Raw genomic sequence first — 13475 nt, forward strand, 5'->3', positions numbered from 1 at the left:
GATTGCCTTTCACATGACATTACCCATCTTCCTCGCCAGATTCATCACTTTTTCTTTTAGCGCAATAGCTATGCAAGCAGGCAACAATATCACGAGGGACATGAAGGGGAGCAGTTCCTAAAGCTCTATGCACACGATCAACGACAAAGTCGGCCCACTCTTCCTGCTCACCGCTCGCATTCAACACAGGCTGACAGATCTCATGGACTATCAGAGAGGCATCTGCAAAGACCTCCAATTTGGGACGACCCCGTATACCCTGAATACCGCACCTTCCAGACCGATTTCCCAGGTCTTCCAATTTAAGAGCCAGATGAGAACTCGCTTTTTATAATTCCACCATGGCGGAATGGGTCATACTCAAGGCCTGCGCCTCCGCATCTTCCACCATTTTCCAGAATCTACCAGATTGGAGCGGAACTCTACCGGAATTCCTATTTTAACCATTTTATATACAACTGTATGTTCTTAAACCAGTTTCGGAAGTCCTCTTTAAAAGTATTCCCCTTACCCGAGCCATCTGATATGCAATCATCTCCTTGGCCTGCCCTTACTGCGTCTCCTTCCATGCGTCCATCCACGCTGCTCAAGGTCTTGAATCATAATTTTTTATGGCCAGCCATCACCTGTGATGATTAGGGGGTTCAGCTCTGCAATATATATTTTTCTCACCCCTCCGTGCAACATTTAATCAGTTTGTGAGGATGAGGTGACGAGAGCCCTGCCCTTAGGCGTCCATCTTATAGAGATGACATCACCCCCTCCCCCCCCCCCCCCCTTTTGTTCTTGAAATGTTTTGCTTCTAAGGTGCCATCAGCCTCTTTCACCTTTGCTGCTACAGACTAACATTATCCCTTTGGAAGTTTTCTCCCTCTGTAAGCAGAAAGGTATGCCTAAATCTATCATGCGGAAAAAATTATTCTTGGGTTTCCTTTATTTTCTAGGTCTATTGTATTATCTTTTATTTTTACTTTTTTTTTTCTTTAAAGCCAAACCTCCTGTTTTTCATTTACACTCTCCTCCCAGGAGATCAATGTCCAGGTGTTTATACTGTGCTCAGACCTTTGTTAAACCAGTTTGTGGTAACCATGCATGGCAATATGCAGAAAGTTGCCTGCTAAAAAAAAAATATGGCCCTCTCTCACATAGCTTTCTGATGACTAACAGAACATGCCAAAAATGTAAACAGAAAAACAGGCTAGCATGCACTGGACATAAATCACAGATAGAAATGTCAACTATGCAAAAAAAAAAAAAAAAACTGCACCAAAACTCTTCTTTTACTTCACAAGGAAAGGAGGAAAAGGCAGTAGTGATTTTCTGCCAGGACCAACCTAAATCTTTTTGAACTTGCTTCCTTTATCCCATTGGGAAAAGTGGAAGATATTGCCTGCTACTGGCCCAGTACCTTTGTTATTTTGAAAAATGACCACTGCATAAAAGCAGGTTCAGCCTGGAGATGTAGGAACCCAAGGATTGGGAGGAGGCAGCAGATCGTGGAGTGGGGTAGCCTGCCTCTGGGCTAGACTCCTCCCCTCCCCCCAGCCCTGTTCTCTAATAGGGGGTGGCCCCACCCCCAGACTAGGCTCCTATCACTCGCTGCCTACTCCCAAGGTCTGGGTTCTTTATTTGGACAGGTCCCCAACCTTCGGGTTGGGCTCCCATCCTCTCTGGACCGACATGAACACCCACAAAAAAATCTTTTCAGGGAGGGAGTCTAACTGCAAGAAATCGGGACGTATGAAAAACAAAAGTGACCGAAATAGTCATTACAATTCGGAAGGGGCGGGGCATGCTCCCCTCCCCCATCTCCTCTCCCTCCCGCCGGACATGCATCGCGGCTGCAGGTCGGTTTCCCGCTCCCTAACCTTGATCTGATTCTCCAGCACGGTGCCGTGGCCGGCCACTAGCAGCAGGCAGATCATGGCTCCAGCGCCCCAGGAGCAGGAACAACACTCCGATTCCCTGCAGCCCCGGGGGCGGAGGCGGAGGCGGAGAGGGAGGAGCCGGGGTAGTCCCGGTCGCAGCTCTTAAAGGGCCCGCGCAGATTTACCACAGACCCTGAAATCGCCGCTAGAATCTGCCGGAGCTGTTCTGGCACCGACACGCATGTGCTGGAGCTTCAGAGCGAAAGCTAACAGATTCAGCGCCTGCACGCTCAAACCAAAATCATGGCACGTGACTAAGATCCAAAAAGACATGACCTATATTACCAATAGACAAAATACGAGAAGATTATAAATAAAACTAGCAAGCAAGCAAGTCGATGTTTTGAGGAATTTAGAGTACCGCAGCTTTAAGTTCATTCATTCATTTAGGGATTTTTATATACCGCAGTACGTAAAAGGATACATCACCACGGTTTACAATAAACAATAATTAGCAACAGGCTTTATAGATAACAGGTATTACCTTTGGTAATAATAATTAACAATGCAAAATTGACAGATGGATATTACATTGTAGTCTTCAGAAAAAAGTGCAAATCACCCAAGCACTTTCAGCTTTTGGAATTTTCTGGTTTGCGGATCTGCTACTTATAATGTGTAACATATCATTAAAAGCTGCCACTGTACCTGAAAACTGGAAGGAACACCCCAAAAATGGGCGCTGGGGTAAGCAGAAAGCTTCACCTTGCAGCTGCTGGACAAAATGATAGATGCGATTGTTAAGAACAGACTTACCGGGCATGTGGGATAGCCATGGCTTAACGGAGACGAGCCCAGGGCCAGCGTTACTATTTGGCGACTTAAGTGGTTGGCTCTAGCCTGCCAAAATATTGGGGAGGGCGAGGTGGGGAAAAATACTGCACTAAACAAGGCAAAGCTGAGCCAGGGCTGGCTTGATCTTCCAGGCCCCGGCAGCTGAAAATGAGGTGGAATCAGTTGGAGCAGAGGTGCCAGAGGCAGACTGCTGCTCCCCATCGCTCTGCCATCTCCGTGCCAGTACCTGAGCATATTGAAAACTCATGGCTGTCACTTACCGATGTTCACCTGGCGCATAGCGAGATAAGCAGCAGGAAGTGCCAATGCTTGCAATGCCTGTACAAAGAAAGGGTGGAGATAAGTGGCTTTTTAGTGTGATTGGGTGGTGGGGTTACAGAGCCACCACCGATAGGTAAGTTGGGGGTGGGGGGTGCAAGGCTAAGGGTTTGCCTAGGAGTGTCTACTACCTTTGAATCGGCCCTGCCTACATCTCGGTAGGGAAACTCGTGCTGGGGGAGGGTCATCCCAATGAAGAAGCTGGAAAGCCCAGCCAGTAGTAAGCTCAGGAGGAGCAGTTGCACCCCAGGAAAGGTCGGTGGTATCCAACTGTGCCTCGCAGTGCCCTTGCCTGAGCATCGTCAAAAATCAAGCAGTGTGCGGTGGAGCAGCCCTAAGCAGCAGGGCCGAGCCCGCAACCCCAGGGCTGTGGGGAAGCCCTACATTAAGAAACCGGTATGCTCTGTGTTTTGGGTACAAAGAGATGCTTGGTGTAAAACTGTGAACATGAAATAAAAAATTTGGGCCCTTCCTGTACAAACCCTCCTTTGTTACATGCCACCAGTGAATGCACAACCTCAGGGGCAAGAAGAGGAGAGACTATGTAAGTCAGTGCTTCTCAAGTTACAACGGTATTTTATTATCCCTCCAGGAGGGGTGGCTCGACAGCAGCCATACCGTGTTCTAGAGTCCAGACATCAGGTGCTAAGAGGCTGAGGTGAAAGAGATGCTCAGAGTCGGTGTAACTGAAGAGTCCAATAGTGACTGTTCCTTGGCTATTGTACTTGTTCCTAAAACAGGTGGCAGCATCCAGTTTGAATTGACTTCAGAAAGGTGAATGAGGCCTCAAAGCTCAATGCCTTCCCGATAGCCCACATAGTCAAAGGCACAGTTTATCTCCACGCTGGACCCACAAGGGGATGATAGCAGGTCCCTCATGCTGGCAGCGAAAGAGAAAACACCTGGAGAACACTTCCAGTTTACAGGCCTGCCTTTTGGACTTCATGGAGCTCCAGCTACGGTCCCAAGTTTGGTTGATCCCCTATTATGTCCATCTTGATGTCCTCCGATACAGTGGCAACTGGAAAACAAACTTGAACTAACTACAGGCTGTGCTTACAAGCCTACAGAAGGCTGAGCTGATGACCAGGCCCAAGAAGTGTTTGCTAGGTTTCCAAGAAGTATAATATCTAGGATAGTCCCTTGAGGAGGGCATACGATGTGGACATCATCTACATAAATATATCCCTCAAAACCCAAACTATGAATCAAAGCCCCCAATGATTGCATTTCTTCTTAATATGTTCTTGCAATCAGAAGGAAGCAGGGGATTTGGTATGAGCGACTTGTGTGTTGCTTGGAATAACTGAAGGCGTGGGTTGGGGAGTGGCTGGGCATGTGGTGTATGTATGTAGAGGTGATGGGGGTAGGGGTTGGTATGTGGGAGTGTTTGCGGAGAGAGCATGTGTGTGGGGGCAACATGGGTATGTGGGATGTGAGTGTGTGAGGTGTGCAAGTGTGTTGGAGGAGTACGTGCCTGTGTGTGGGGGGTGTTGTATTTGTATGTGGGTGCGCACGTGTGTTTATTTAGGCATTTTACATACGGTCGTTCCAAAATAAGACACAATGGTTTACAAAATCATCTTTCAGTTACTGGTTCAACATTCCTATTCTTTTCAATATTCTTATTCTAGTCAAAATAACAGCAACTACATTTTCTAGTTCAAATTTATACATAAGCTAGTTCATCTCAACAGCAAATGCATGTTCTGGGTCGATACATCAACAACCAGTACAAGGTAATGAGGGTGCTTTGAAGTTGGGATTATAACCTACGATTTCTATTGTACTCTGTATACATTTAACGCCACTCATAACTTCCAACGTTCATCGGTATATAAAACGTATGTATGAATGAATGAATAAATAAATAAATAAACAAACAAACAAACAAACTTATTGCTCAGTCTGTTAGCATAATTTGATGTTCAGACAGTGATGTTATCGTTTGTGGACGGGTGCATGTAGGTGGGGTTGCCTGCATGTGTATGAGTGGAAGGTGTATGTAGATGCAGGGGTAGGAGAATAGGGGATGTATGCAAGGGGAATAGCAGGTGGTGGAGATGTCAGAATCTGCACTCTTTCCTCTCCAGCTCCCCTCCTTCTGCTCTCCCCCCGTATTAGTGTGAGGTGACAGAGGATGTGAAGAGGAATCAGATAGGCAATGTGTGAAAATATGGTATGTGTGAAAATAGGTATGTGTGAAAATATGGTATGTGTGAAAATATGGTATGTGTGAAAATATGGTATGTGTGAAAATAGGTATGTGTGAAAATAGGTATGTGTGAAAATATGATCAGAGGTTAGTACAAGATGTGATGGTAAATGTGTGTTCTTAAAATGGTGAATGAGGATATCAGAAACATACATTATTGTGTACAAGGTCAGCATGTAGCTTGTTGGATGAATATTTGCTTAAAAAAAAAAAATACACAGACACACAGTACTGTTTAAAGTAATTACAGGCTTGTGGGATGTTAGGTAGCCTCCCTCACCCTACCTTCCCAGTAGCCCACAGCCCATGGCCCTCCTTTGCAGTTTCCCCCTCCCTTCCTTCCTCTAACTTGAAATCTCCAAGCTTCAAGGTCACAAGCAGAACAAAATGGAGACATGACAATTAAAAGTATAAGAAAACCAATTACTTAAAGCCAGCTAGCAAATTAAGATTTAAATTTTGACCTTGACTGGCTGCATCAGTCAAGCGGAACCTAAGTTTTGCAAAAACTAAAGCTGAAACACCTGGAATATACTCATATTAGCTTTAGTAAAGTTTTTATTAAGAAACAGGTTATAGACATAATATCAATTGAATGTTGTATTTACAGGCCTTTTTATAGTGATTTAATAGTAGTGTTTATCTGAATTATATGATTGCTTTCATTTATACTAATGCAAATATTGTTTTGATTATAGATTATGTTAAGTTTAAAGAATATTTTAAGTAGTAGTCACAAAGTAGCATATATGAGAAATAGGGAATATGAACAAAAAGTTAGAAATTTACCATTTTAGAGTGGTCCCAAAACATAGGCAGTAAGTTTTTATCATCTGTTAATTTGGCAATATATCAAGAAAGGCTACACAAAGAAATCTGATCCGCTCATGTCCTATTCAAAAAGGCATATAACCCCAGCATGCAGTAGAACCTACAAATTCCTGCTACGAGCTACAGATTAGCACAAGCTTGGCAGAAACCCAGAATTCTGTGCACAGTCCAGCCTTCCCCAAAGAGGATGGTTACCAACAACTGATACGATTTGAAAGACACTTTTCAGGAAAGTGGTAACTTCCACTAGGCTTTTGTATATAATTATTCCCTGTTAGTTGGGGAATTAAGATATTTACTCTTCCTTAATTGTGCTGGTATACTGTATATATTGTTTTGTTTGTTATTTGTTCACAAACATTCTCATAAGCATTTGGTTTTGTACATATATTATATAGAAAATATAATTTTTCATTGTTTCACATAAGACACAGTCAGTGTTATTTTCTTAGTGTCTGTGTGATCCAGATTACAGGGCAAATACCTAATTTCAGAATCTACTACACCCCCCACCCACTGCCCCTCCTGCAGCTCCCTTCCCCTCTCACTCTCCCACTACTCTCCCTCTCCTCTCACACTCTCAATGCTCCCCCTCAAGTCCCCTCCTACAGCTCCCTTGCCTTCACTCACCCACTGGTCTGTCCTTGCAGCCCCATCACCCACTACTCTACCTACTCTGGCCCTTCTTTATTCTCCTTCCTCCACCCACTCTGGCCCTTCCCTCTCTTCTCATTCTCCCCCCCCAGTCCCCAACCACCTCAGGCTCTGACATCATCTTTGTGCAGCCTGTGGTGCCTAGAAAAACATAGTGAATCTTCTGGCAGTGAATCTGGGTTTTTTTTTGTTGTTGTTGTTTCCTTTAGCTGGGCAGCCCGGGAAACCTCCCCAGCTCTTCTGCTGCCTGTGCTGGTGGATCCTGGGAATTCCCACCAGCTGTTCTGTTGCCTGCGCCGCTGCTGCACTCACTGGCCCTGCGATTTTGATGTCGGTGCTCCTCCCTCATTGCCTGCAGCCCCTCCCTCTGCTCTGGGTGATGTCATTACCTCACGCATGCACCAACACGATTAAATACTTACCTGGAGCCCTAGTAATCTTAGAGAGAGATATAGCCACTCTTCTTTGATTTCTGGTAAAAGACATGAAAACACATTGTCCTACCTATCCCCATTTGAGTTTCATGTGCTCTTGAGCTTCTTGGTGACATCCCTGCAGAAACACTACATTAGCTTTCAATATCAGTATGAGCACCTTTTTATTGAAGAATGCAATCCATCAATAGTCAATGTACACATATTAAAGGAATGAGAACAGCCCCTGATCTGGCAGAAAGACCCTTATCTGATTGTAAGAAGTGCACCTTATGAAGTACTTGTATTTATAAGACATCCTGAGCTATTTTAGAACTTGATTATGAGCCAGGGACAACAGGATGGCAACATGAAAACATTATTTTATCCTGCACCTGAGCGGCAACCCAAAGTTTTCCATCCTAGGGAAACCATCATAAAAAAGAATCCCAAAATTGTTTCTTTTTGTTTAAAGTATCAGAAACACTCTCTGCTTGCAGCAAAAATTAAACGGTCTTGCCGGAAAATCACAGCTATCTCGATTGAGACACCACATGCAGAATCATAAAAAAAAGTCTCTGTAGATGGTTACAAGTCATTTTGTGACATTGAAACATGCAAGTTGATTCATGCCTGTGCTCTGTTAGTTCCAGGCCCCATTGGCAACGGTAGCACGTTAGGCTGATGCAGGATGGTTTCTGGAACTAAGGTGAGCAGGCCTGACCTGAGCACTGAAAGAAAGTGACTTTAGCTACAAGCCTGGAAAAACATAGCCTGGAAGTCTTCGTGCATGGACAGACATGAAACTTAAAGAGTTGCCATTTTGCACCGTGGCACCTTCAAATCAGAGGCCTTTTAGCAATCTGATAACTTCAAGCTTTAGAATACCCGAAACAAGAACCTTGTGACTCTGTAAATGGAGCCATGCAATTGGCTGATCTGGGACTATGAAATCTGTTTGCATACATGCTTGACCATAAAAGGGCATATGGGTTTAAAGCATAGCCAGCAAGTTTGGACTTGATGGGGGAGATTCATTTTTCTCTTGCAGAGGGCACAGGCAGTAGAAGAATTGCTAATGAAGGTCTTGATCAGCGTTTTCAGTTCTGCCTGGACGGTGGCATCGGCAGCATGCTCCGCATCCAGCACCTCGATCCTCTTTGGGTCCCAAACACAATCTTCCTCCATGCCTCTGGGAACCGCTTTCATGCCACACTTTGGAGGGACCCAGGCCGTATCGTAGCCTTGGGAATGCCAGGATTTCTGCAGCGGGTGGTCATCCTTGTCAATTTTCTTGACCTTGCCTACATTCACTCTGAGTTTCAAAACTACTTTGTCATTCTCAGCGGCTTTGAGTGGGTACCTCTGGGCCTTTTTCCTATCCCTGCTGATGTAGACTCCAGGGCCCAGCATCCCATCTGCGGACTGCTGAAATCCACTCTGTATGATTATTCTGGCAATTTGGACTGTGGTTCCGTGGTACATGGTGTAAATCCTTCCAGACTGAGGCTCCTGGTCGCTGTTGAGGTGGTAATCGTCATCATACACAGCCTCCCAGCCATAGAAATCAAGTGACATTCTGAGCACGTAGGGATCAAGCCTGAAAGGAAAAATTCATAGTATATAGCTGAAGAGCAAGCACAAAGTAGATAAAAGTGATGTGCTAAGGGAATGTATGATCCTGATTACGGTTTCATAGGCTGATGCAAAATGGAGCATTCAGTTGAACACACCTTTCTGCTTGCACTTGAATGAGCATGTTCTGTGTGGAAAATGCACTGCCAATGCGGCCAGGAGCTTTGCATGCAGAAAATGTGCATTCCTAAATAAGAGTACTGCTTAGCACCCTTACATGGAAATCCCATGCAACTGAGGGCATTAAACAGCGCATTTGGCCAGCTCACTTTTCTTAGTGCTGGAAACCTAACTCCTGGGTCCCAGCTGGAGTAAAGTTTCCAGTGCTACTGAGTTGGCACTTAAAAAAAAACTAAGAAAGGAGAAAAAATTTTTTTTTTTAAGTTTTAAAATGTTGGTGGATAAGTACTGACTTATCCATATGAATGGCGGCAGCCACTGATCTGGATAAATCGGTACTTTTCCAGTTAAGTAGCGGCTGCTACCACTTACCCAGATAATTTGGTGCTTATCCGCAGACATTTTAAAACTTTTTTCAAAATGTTTTCCCCCCATTTTACAGGCAACCCCAATTTTTTTTAAACTCCCAATACATTAGCATATCATTTGCTAGCTAAATCAGAAGTTTAAAAAAAAAAAAAAAAGTAATCTGAGCATATCCAGCGCACTGTGTGTTAATGCTGAGATTGCTGCATTGGCCTGTCAGATCAAGCTTATTGTAACTTGTAAGGCAGAACGCATCAATGAGAACACGGGGAGGCAATGGACGATTTGATTGAACACTTCTGCCATGGTGTCTACATGGGGTGCGCGGACTCTCAGAAGAATGGGAGGTCTTGGTGCCAGCAGTGCCGCGCTGCCGTGAACCTGGAGACTCCAGGTCAGCTTCTCTATCTGGCACTTTCCCTGTGACCCTCGAGGATGTCACCTAACCTCTCTGTGATCATTCTTAAATGGTAAGCTCTTCAGTTTGACTACCAGTTTGAGTACTTTTTTTTTTTTTTATTCAGAAACAGAGGGTGAGAAGAATGGGAGTGAGTCACTGAGTTTGTGAGAGAGCATGAGCCCCTGTGAATCTAAAAATCTGCGACTGCATGTCTGCCAGTTAGCATATGTAAAAGTGCGTTAGTCAGTATGCATGTGTCAGCGAACAGGTCTGTGAGCTTGTATGAGTGTATGTGAATTCATGTGACACAGTAAGCATGTATGTCAGCACATATGGATACGTGTGTCTCAGTGCACACGAGTCAGTGAACATGTGTGAGAGCAGGTTTGTGAGGGCGCGTATGAGAATGAACGTGTGTATATAAGAAAGAAAAAAAAAATTTGTGTACACCCTTACACCTAACTGATCCACCACTTCGGGAGGAGGGGATTTTCGGTTTTTAGGTTTTCATGGGTTAAAGTTGGGATCCACTTCCTGGTGCCTGTCATTTCAAAATGTCATTTGAAATGACATTTGAAATGACAGGTACCAGCGCACCCAGGATACTGTATAGGCGCTGTATTAAGCGCCTATACAGTAAAATGGGTTGCGCGGGCCTAACGCTTTGCCTAACGCTTCGCAGATGCGGCTTGCATTTGCAAGCAATTTAAATAGAGTATCGAGCGGTATGTGATCAGAACAGTGCGTGGGGCAAACGAGGGTGCGCCCGGCACTGCCGCACTCTTTCTAACACGTCCTTACTGTATCGACCCGTCAGTGTGATAGGAATCAAAAGTTCCCAGGTATAAAGAGCGTGGGATTTTAAAAATCCTTATTAGTTTAAATTATTAGATGTTATTAGATGTGTCTGCTGTTTTAAAATATTTTCTTGGTGTTTGGGACATTTTTACAATTTTTTTTTAATTACTGAATGTTTTATTTGTCAGCTATTTTGAAATATTTATTCTATTTATTAGTATCAGATTTACTGTTATGATTGAAGTTTTATTTTTTTTAATTTTCATATTTTATGAGGAATGATGGTGATTCTGGTTTTCCATTGTTACACTGCATACAAAATCAGGCTTATGGTTTCCAATTCAGTTTTTGTCTGCAAGTTTCGGTTTGTCTTACAGGATTTTTATTCTGTGTTTGAGGGTAGCAAACAGAGAATAAAGTCTGGCTTGATTTCTGGCAGTTAGTGCTGTTTTGGTATGGGGGATTTATTATGTTGTAGTTGTAATTCTGTTTACCCACTGCTCTCTAAGGGCCAAGCCCAACACACAAAATGCATTACAATAGGCCTAGAATGTGCTCTACCACTTAGTTATTTAGGGAAAATAATCAAATCTTTGTTGGAGATTTTTTGGCTCAATTCTGCCAGGTTCCAGGTCACATGATGGTCCTCTGAAGGGGGTGAGCTTTTGGGAGCCATTGAAGCATGTGCTGTAGAAAATGCACATGAGGGAGTCAGATACCCCTGGGCTAATTCTGAAAAATCCTCTGGGCTGCTTTTTTACTGCAATCATAAGAACATGCCATACTGGGTCAGACCAAGGGTCCAATAAGCCCAGCATCCTGTTTCCAACAGTGGCCAATCCAGGCTATAAGTACCTGGAAAGTACCCAGACATTAAGTAGATCCCATGCTACTGATGCCAGTAATAGCAGTAGCTATTCCCTAAACCCAGATTTTTAAAGGGCTACACATGTAAATTTCGGGGTTTAGGTGCATGGCCAGGCCTTGCTAACTTCATGGAATGTCCCCTAGTGCTTCTATTATTCGAAAGTGTAAATAACCGAGTCACATCTACTCGTTCAAGACCTCTCATGATCTTAAAGACCTCTATCATATCCCCCCTCAGCCGTCTCTTCTCCAAGCTGAACAGCCCTAACCTCTTCAGCCTTTCCTCATAGGGGAGCTGTTCCATCCCCTTTATCATTTTGGTTGCCCTTCTCTGTACCTTCTCCATCGCAACTATATCTTTTTTTGAGATGCGGTTGTTTTTACGGTGACCAGAATTATAATCCGCTCCTGGGAGTCACACGTGAAAACACGGTATAGAAACAATTACAAGTTTAAAGTTTTACAGGGACTCCAGTGCAGCCGGCGGAGACAGCCCAGTTTTCAGTTTCACCGCGGGAGTGGCTCCAGGCGATCTCGGGAGCTGGGCTTGGTGCTCCTCCCTTCCCCCCTATACATTTCTCCCAGAGTGTTACAATCGGGACGGGGGCCGAGACTCAGAAGAAGAAAGCAATCGGAGCCGGTTGGAGGGCACAGGAGTGCACGGATGTTATGCCGGGAACGAGCACTGCTACTTCCACGCTGACTTTTAAAGCCAACCTAAGAACTAACATTTATCTACCCTCTTGCCAATAAACCTTCCCGTTTCAGCACATTTCAACGTTACCTTCGCAAGGAACGGATTCACGAGCTTCTTTCTCTCTCCTCCCGGTCTCTAAAATCCACTTTCGCTTTCTGTTCTGGCAGAAACGAGTCCCGCGTTAAAGGGGGAGGCTGATGTCATATACAGAAAAAGAAAAACAGGTTCAGCTGGCAGTCAATCTAAATATTACTCCGCATACATGACCTTAGAGGTCCAGCTCCTTCCAATGAAACCTTTTATTACGCTCCTGCTCTTTCATGCTTTACCTAAATGAGTCTGAAGGCCCCTCTGTCTGCAGAGCACACTTGACAAAGTCCCCTCAAAGTCTCAGGTGCTTAAGTAACTTTGGACAATTCTCAGGACTGGCCAATAAAGACCCTGCCCACAGTGCTGGAACCAGGGCAGGGTGAACAGGGCAGCATTAACTCGATCAGTAGCTCTCTAGTTATGACCACTGTTAATGTTAATTCCCCATGTTTGATGTAAACCTACGTGATATGACATGTGTCATGAATATCAGTATAGAAAAGAATTAAATAAATAAATAAATCATGCCATCACCTGGCAGCTCAGTCAAACACCCCAGCCTCGGAACAAGTGTAGCTCCTGCTACAGAACATGGGAGAAGCATGCAAGAGGCAGAGCTGTGCCCGCACATTTATTTTTATTTATTTATTTTAAGTTTTTCTATACCGGCATTCACAATAGATATCGCATCATGTCGGTTTACAATTAACAAGTGGATAGGTAACAAAAAAGGTAAAAACTAATATTTATCTTATTAATAATAATAATAATAATAATAATAATAATAATAAAACATTAAACAAGAGAAGGCTAAAGGTATGCAGTTACAATAAAACAAGGGAGTAATACAACTTGGAGCATAGAAAAGAAGCAGGGGAAAACATGGAGGGGGAAACATGGAAAAGAAGCAGGGGAAACATGGAAAAGAAGCAGGGGAAACAGGAAAAGAAGCAGGGGAAACATGGAAAAGAAGCAGGGGAAAACATGGAAAAGAAGCAGGGGAAAACATGGAGTCAGGCCTGGATTTGGGGCAGCAAATATCTGGGGGACAACAGGCAGAGCAAAAAAAAAAAAGTCATGCCTCCTAGGAGTAGGGGGGGAAAAAGCCTCCACTACCCCTCTGATGTTTGATTGCAGTAGCCGAGGAAGAACTGCAGATATAGGGCTAAAGGAGATGCACAGCTGCCCACCACTAGCCTGACGAACAAGCTAAGGAGAGTCCCTGCCACTCACAGCCTGATCCTCTAATGGGGCCAAACAGAGCTCCCAGGGTCACAGTCACTACCACTGTCTGTCCCCCTCCCCTTGTACTGCCTGATGTGGCCCACCATGGGATCAGACAAAACCA

General features: G+C 44.3%; 2 protein-coding genes across 13 annotated transcripts in view; both read right to left on the reverse strand.

The window, feature by feature from the left end:
- LOC115074374 (probable glucuronokinase 2) overlaps positions 1-12144 on the reverse strand; it is a 49589-nt gene extending 37445 nt beyond the window's left edge. For 4 of the 12 annotated variants that reach the window (XR_003852228.1, XM_029573769.1, XM_029573771.1 and 1 more), the window contains exon 1: positions 2685-3123. Coding sequence is in view for 10 of the 12 variants with exons in the window: in XM_029573769.1 (XP_029429629.1) it covers positions 2685-2957 (273 nt within the window). In the remaining 2 variants the exon portion in view is untranslated. Of the gene's footprint in view, positions 1-511; positions 662-1408; positions 1454-1868; positions 1991-2684; positions 3124-12124 lie in introns of those variants that run through there. The other 8 variants (XM_029573767.1, XM_029573764.1, XM_029573772.1 and 5 more) reach the window with 7 other exon arrangements.
- Positions 7315-13475, reverse strand: part of LOC115074317 — a 35591-nt gene continuing 29430 nt past the window's right edge. Inside the window, exon 7 of the mRNA XM_029573642.1 lies at positions 7315-8754. Coding sequence (XP_029429502.1) covers positions 8100-8754 — 655 coding nt within the window. The 3' untranslated portion in view covers positions 7315-8099. The remainder of the gene's footprint in view (positions 8755-13475) is intronic.

Source organism: Rhinatrema bivittatum, chromosome 12, assembly GCF_901001135.1.
Source record: "Rhinatrema bivittatum chromosome 12, aRhiBiv1.1, whole genome shotgun sequence".
In the NCBI taxonomy this organism is placed as follows: Eukaryota; Metazoa; Chordata; class Amphibia; order Gymnophiona; family Rhinatrematidae; genus Rhinatrema; species Rhinatrema bivittatum.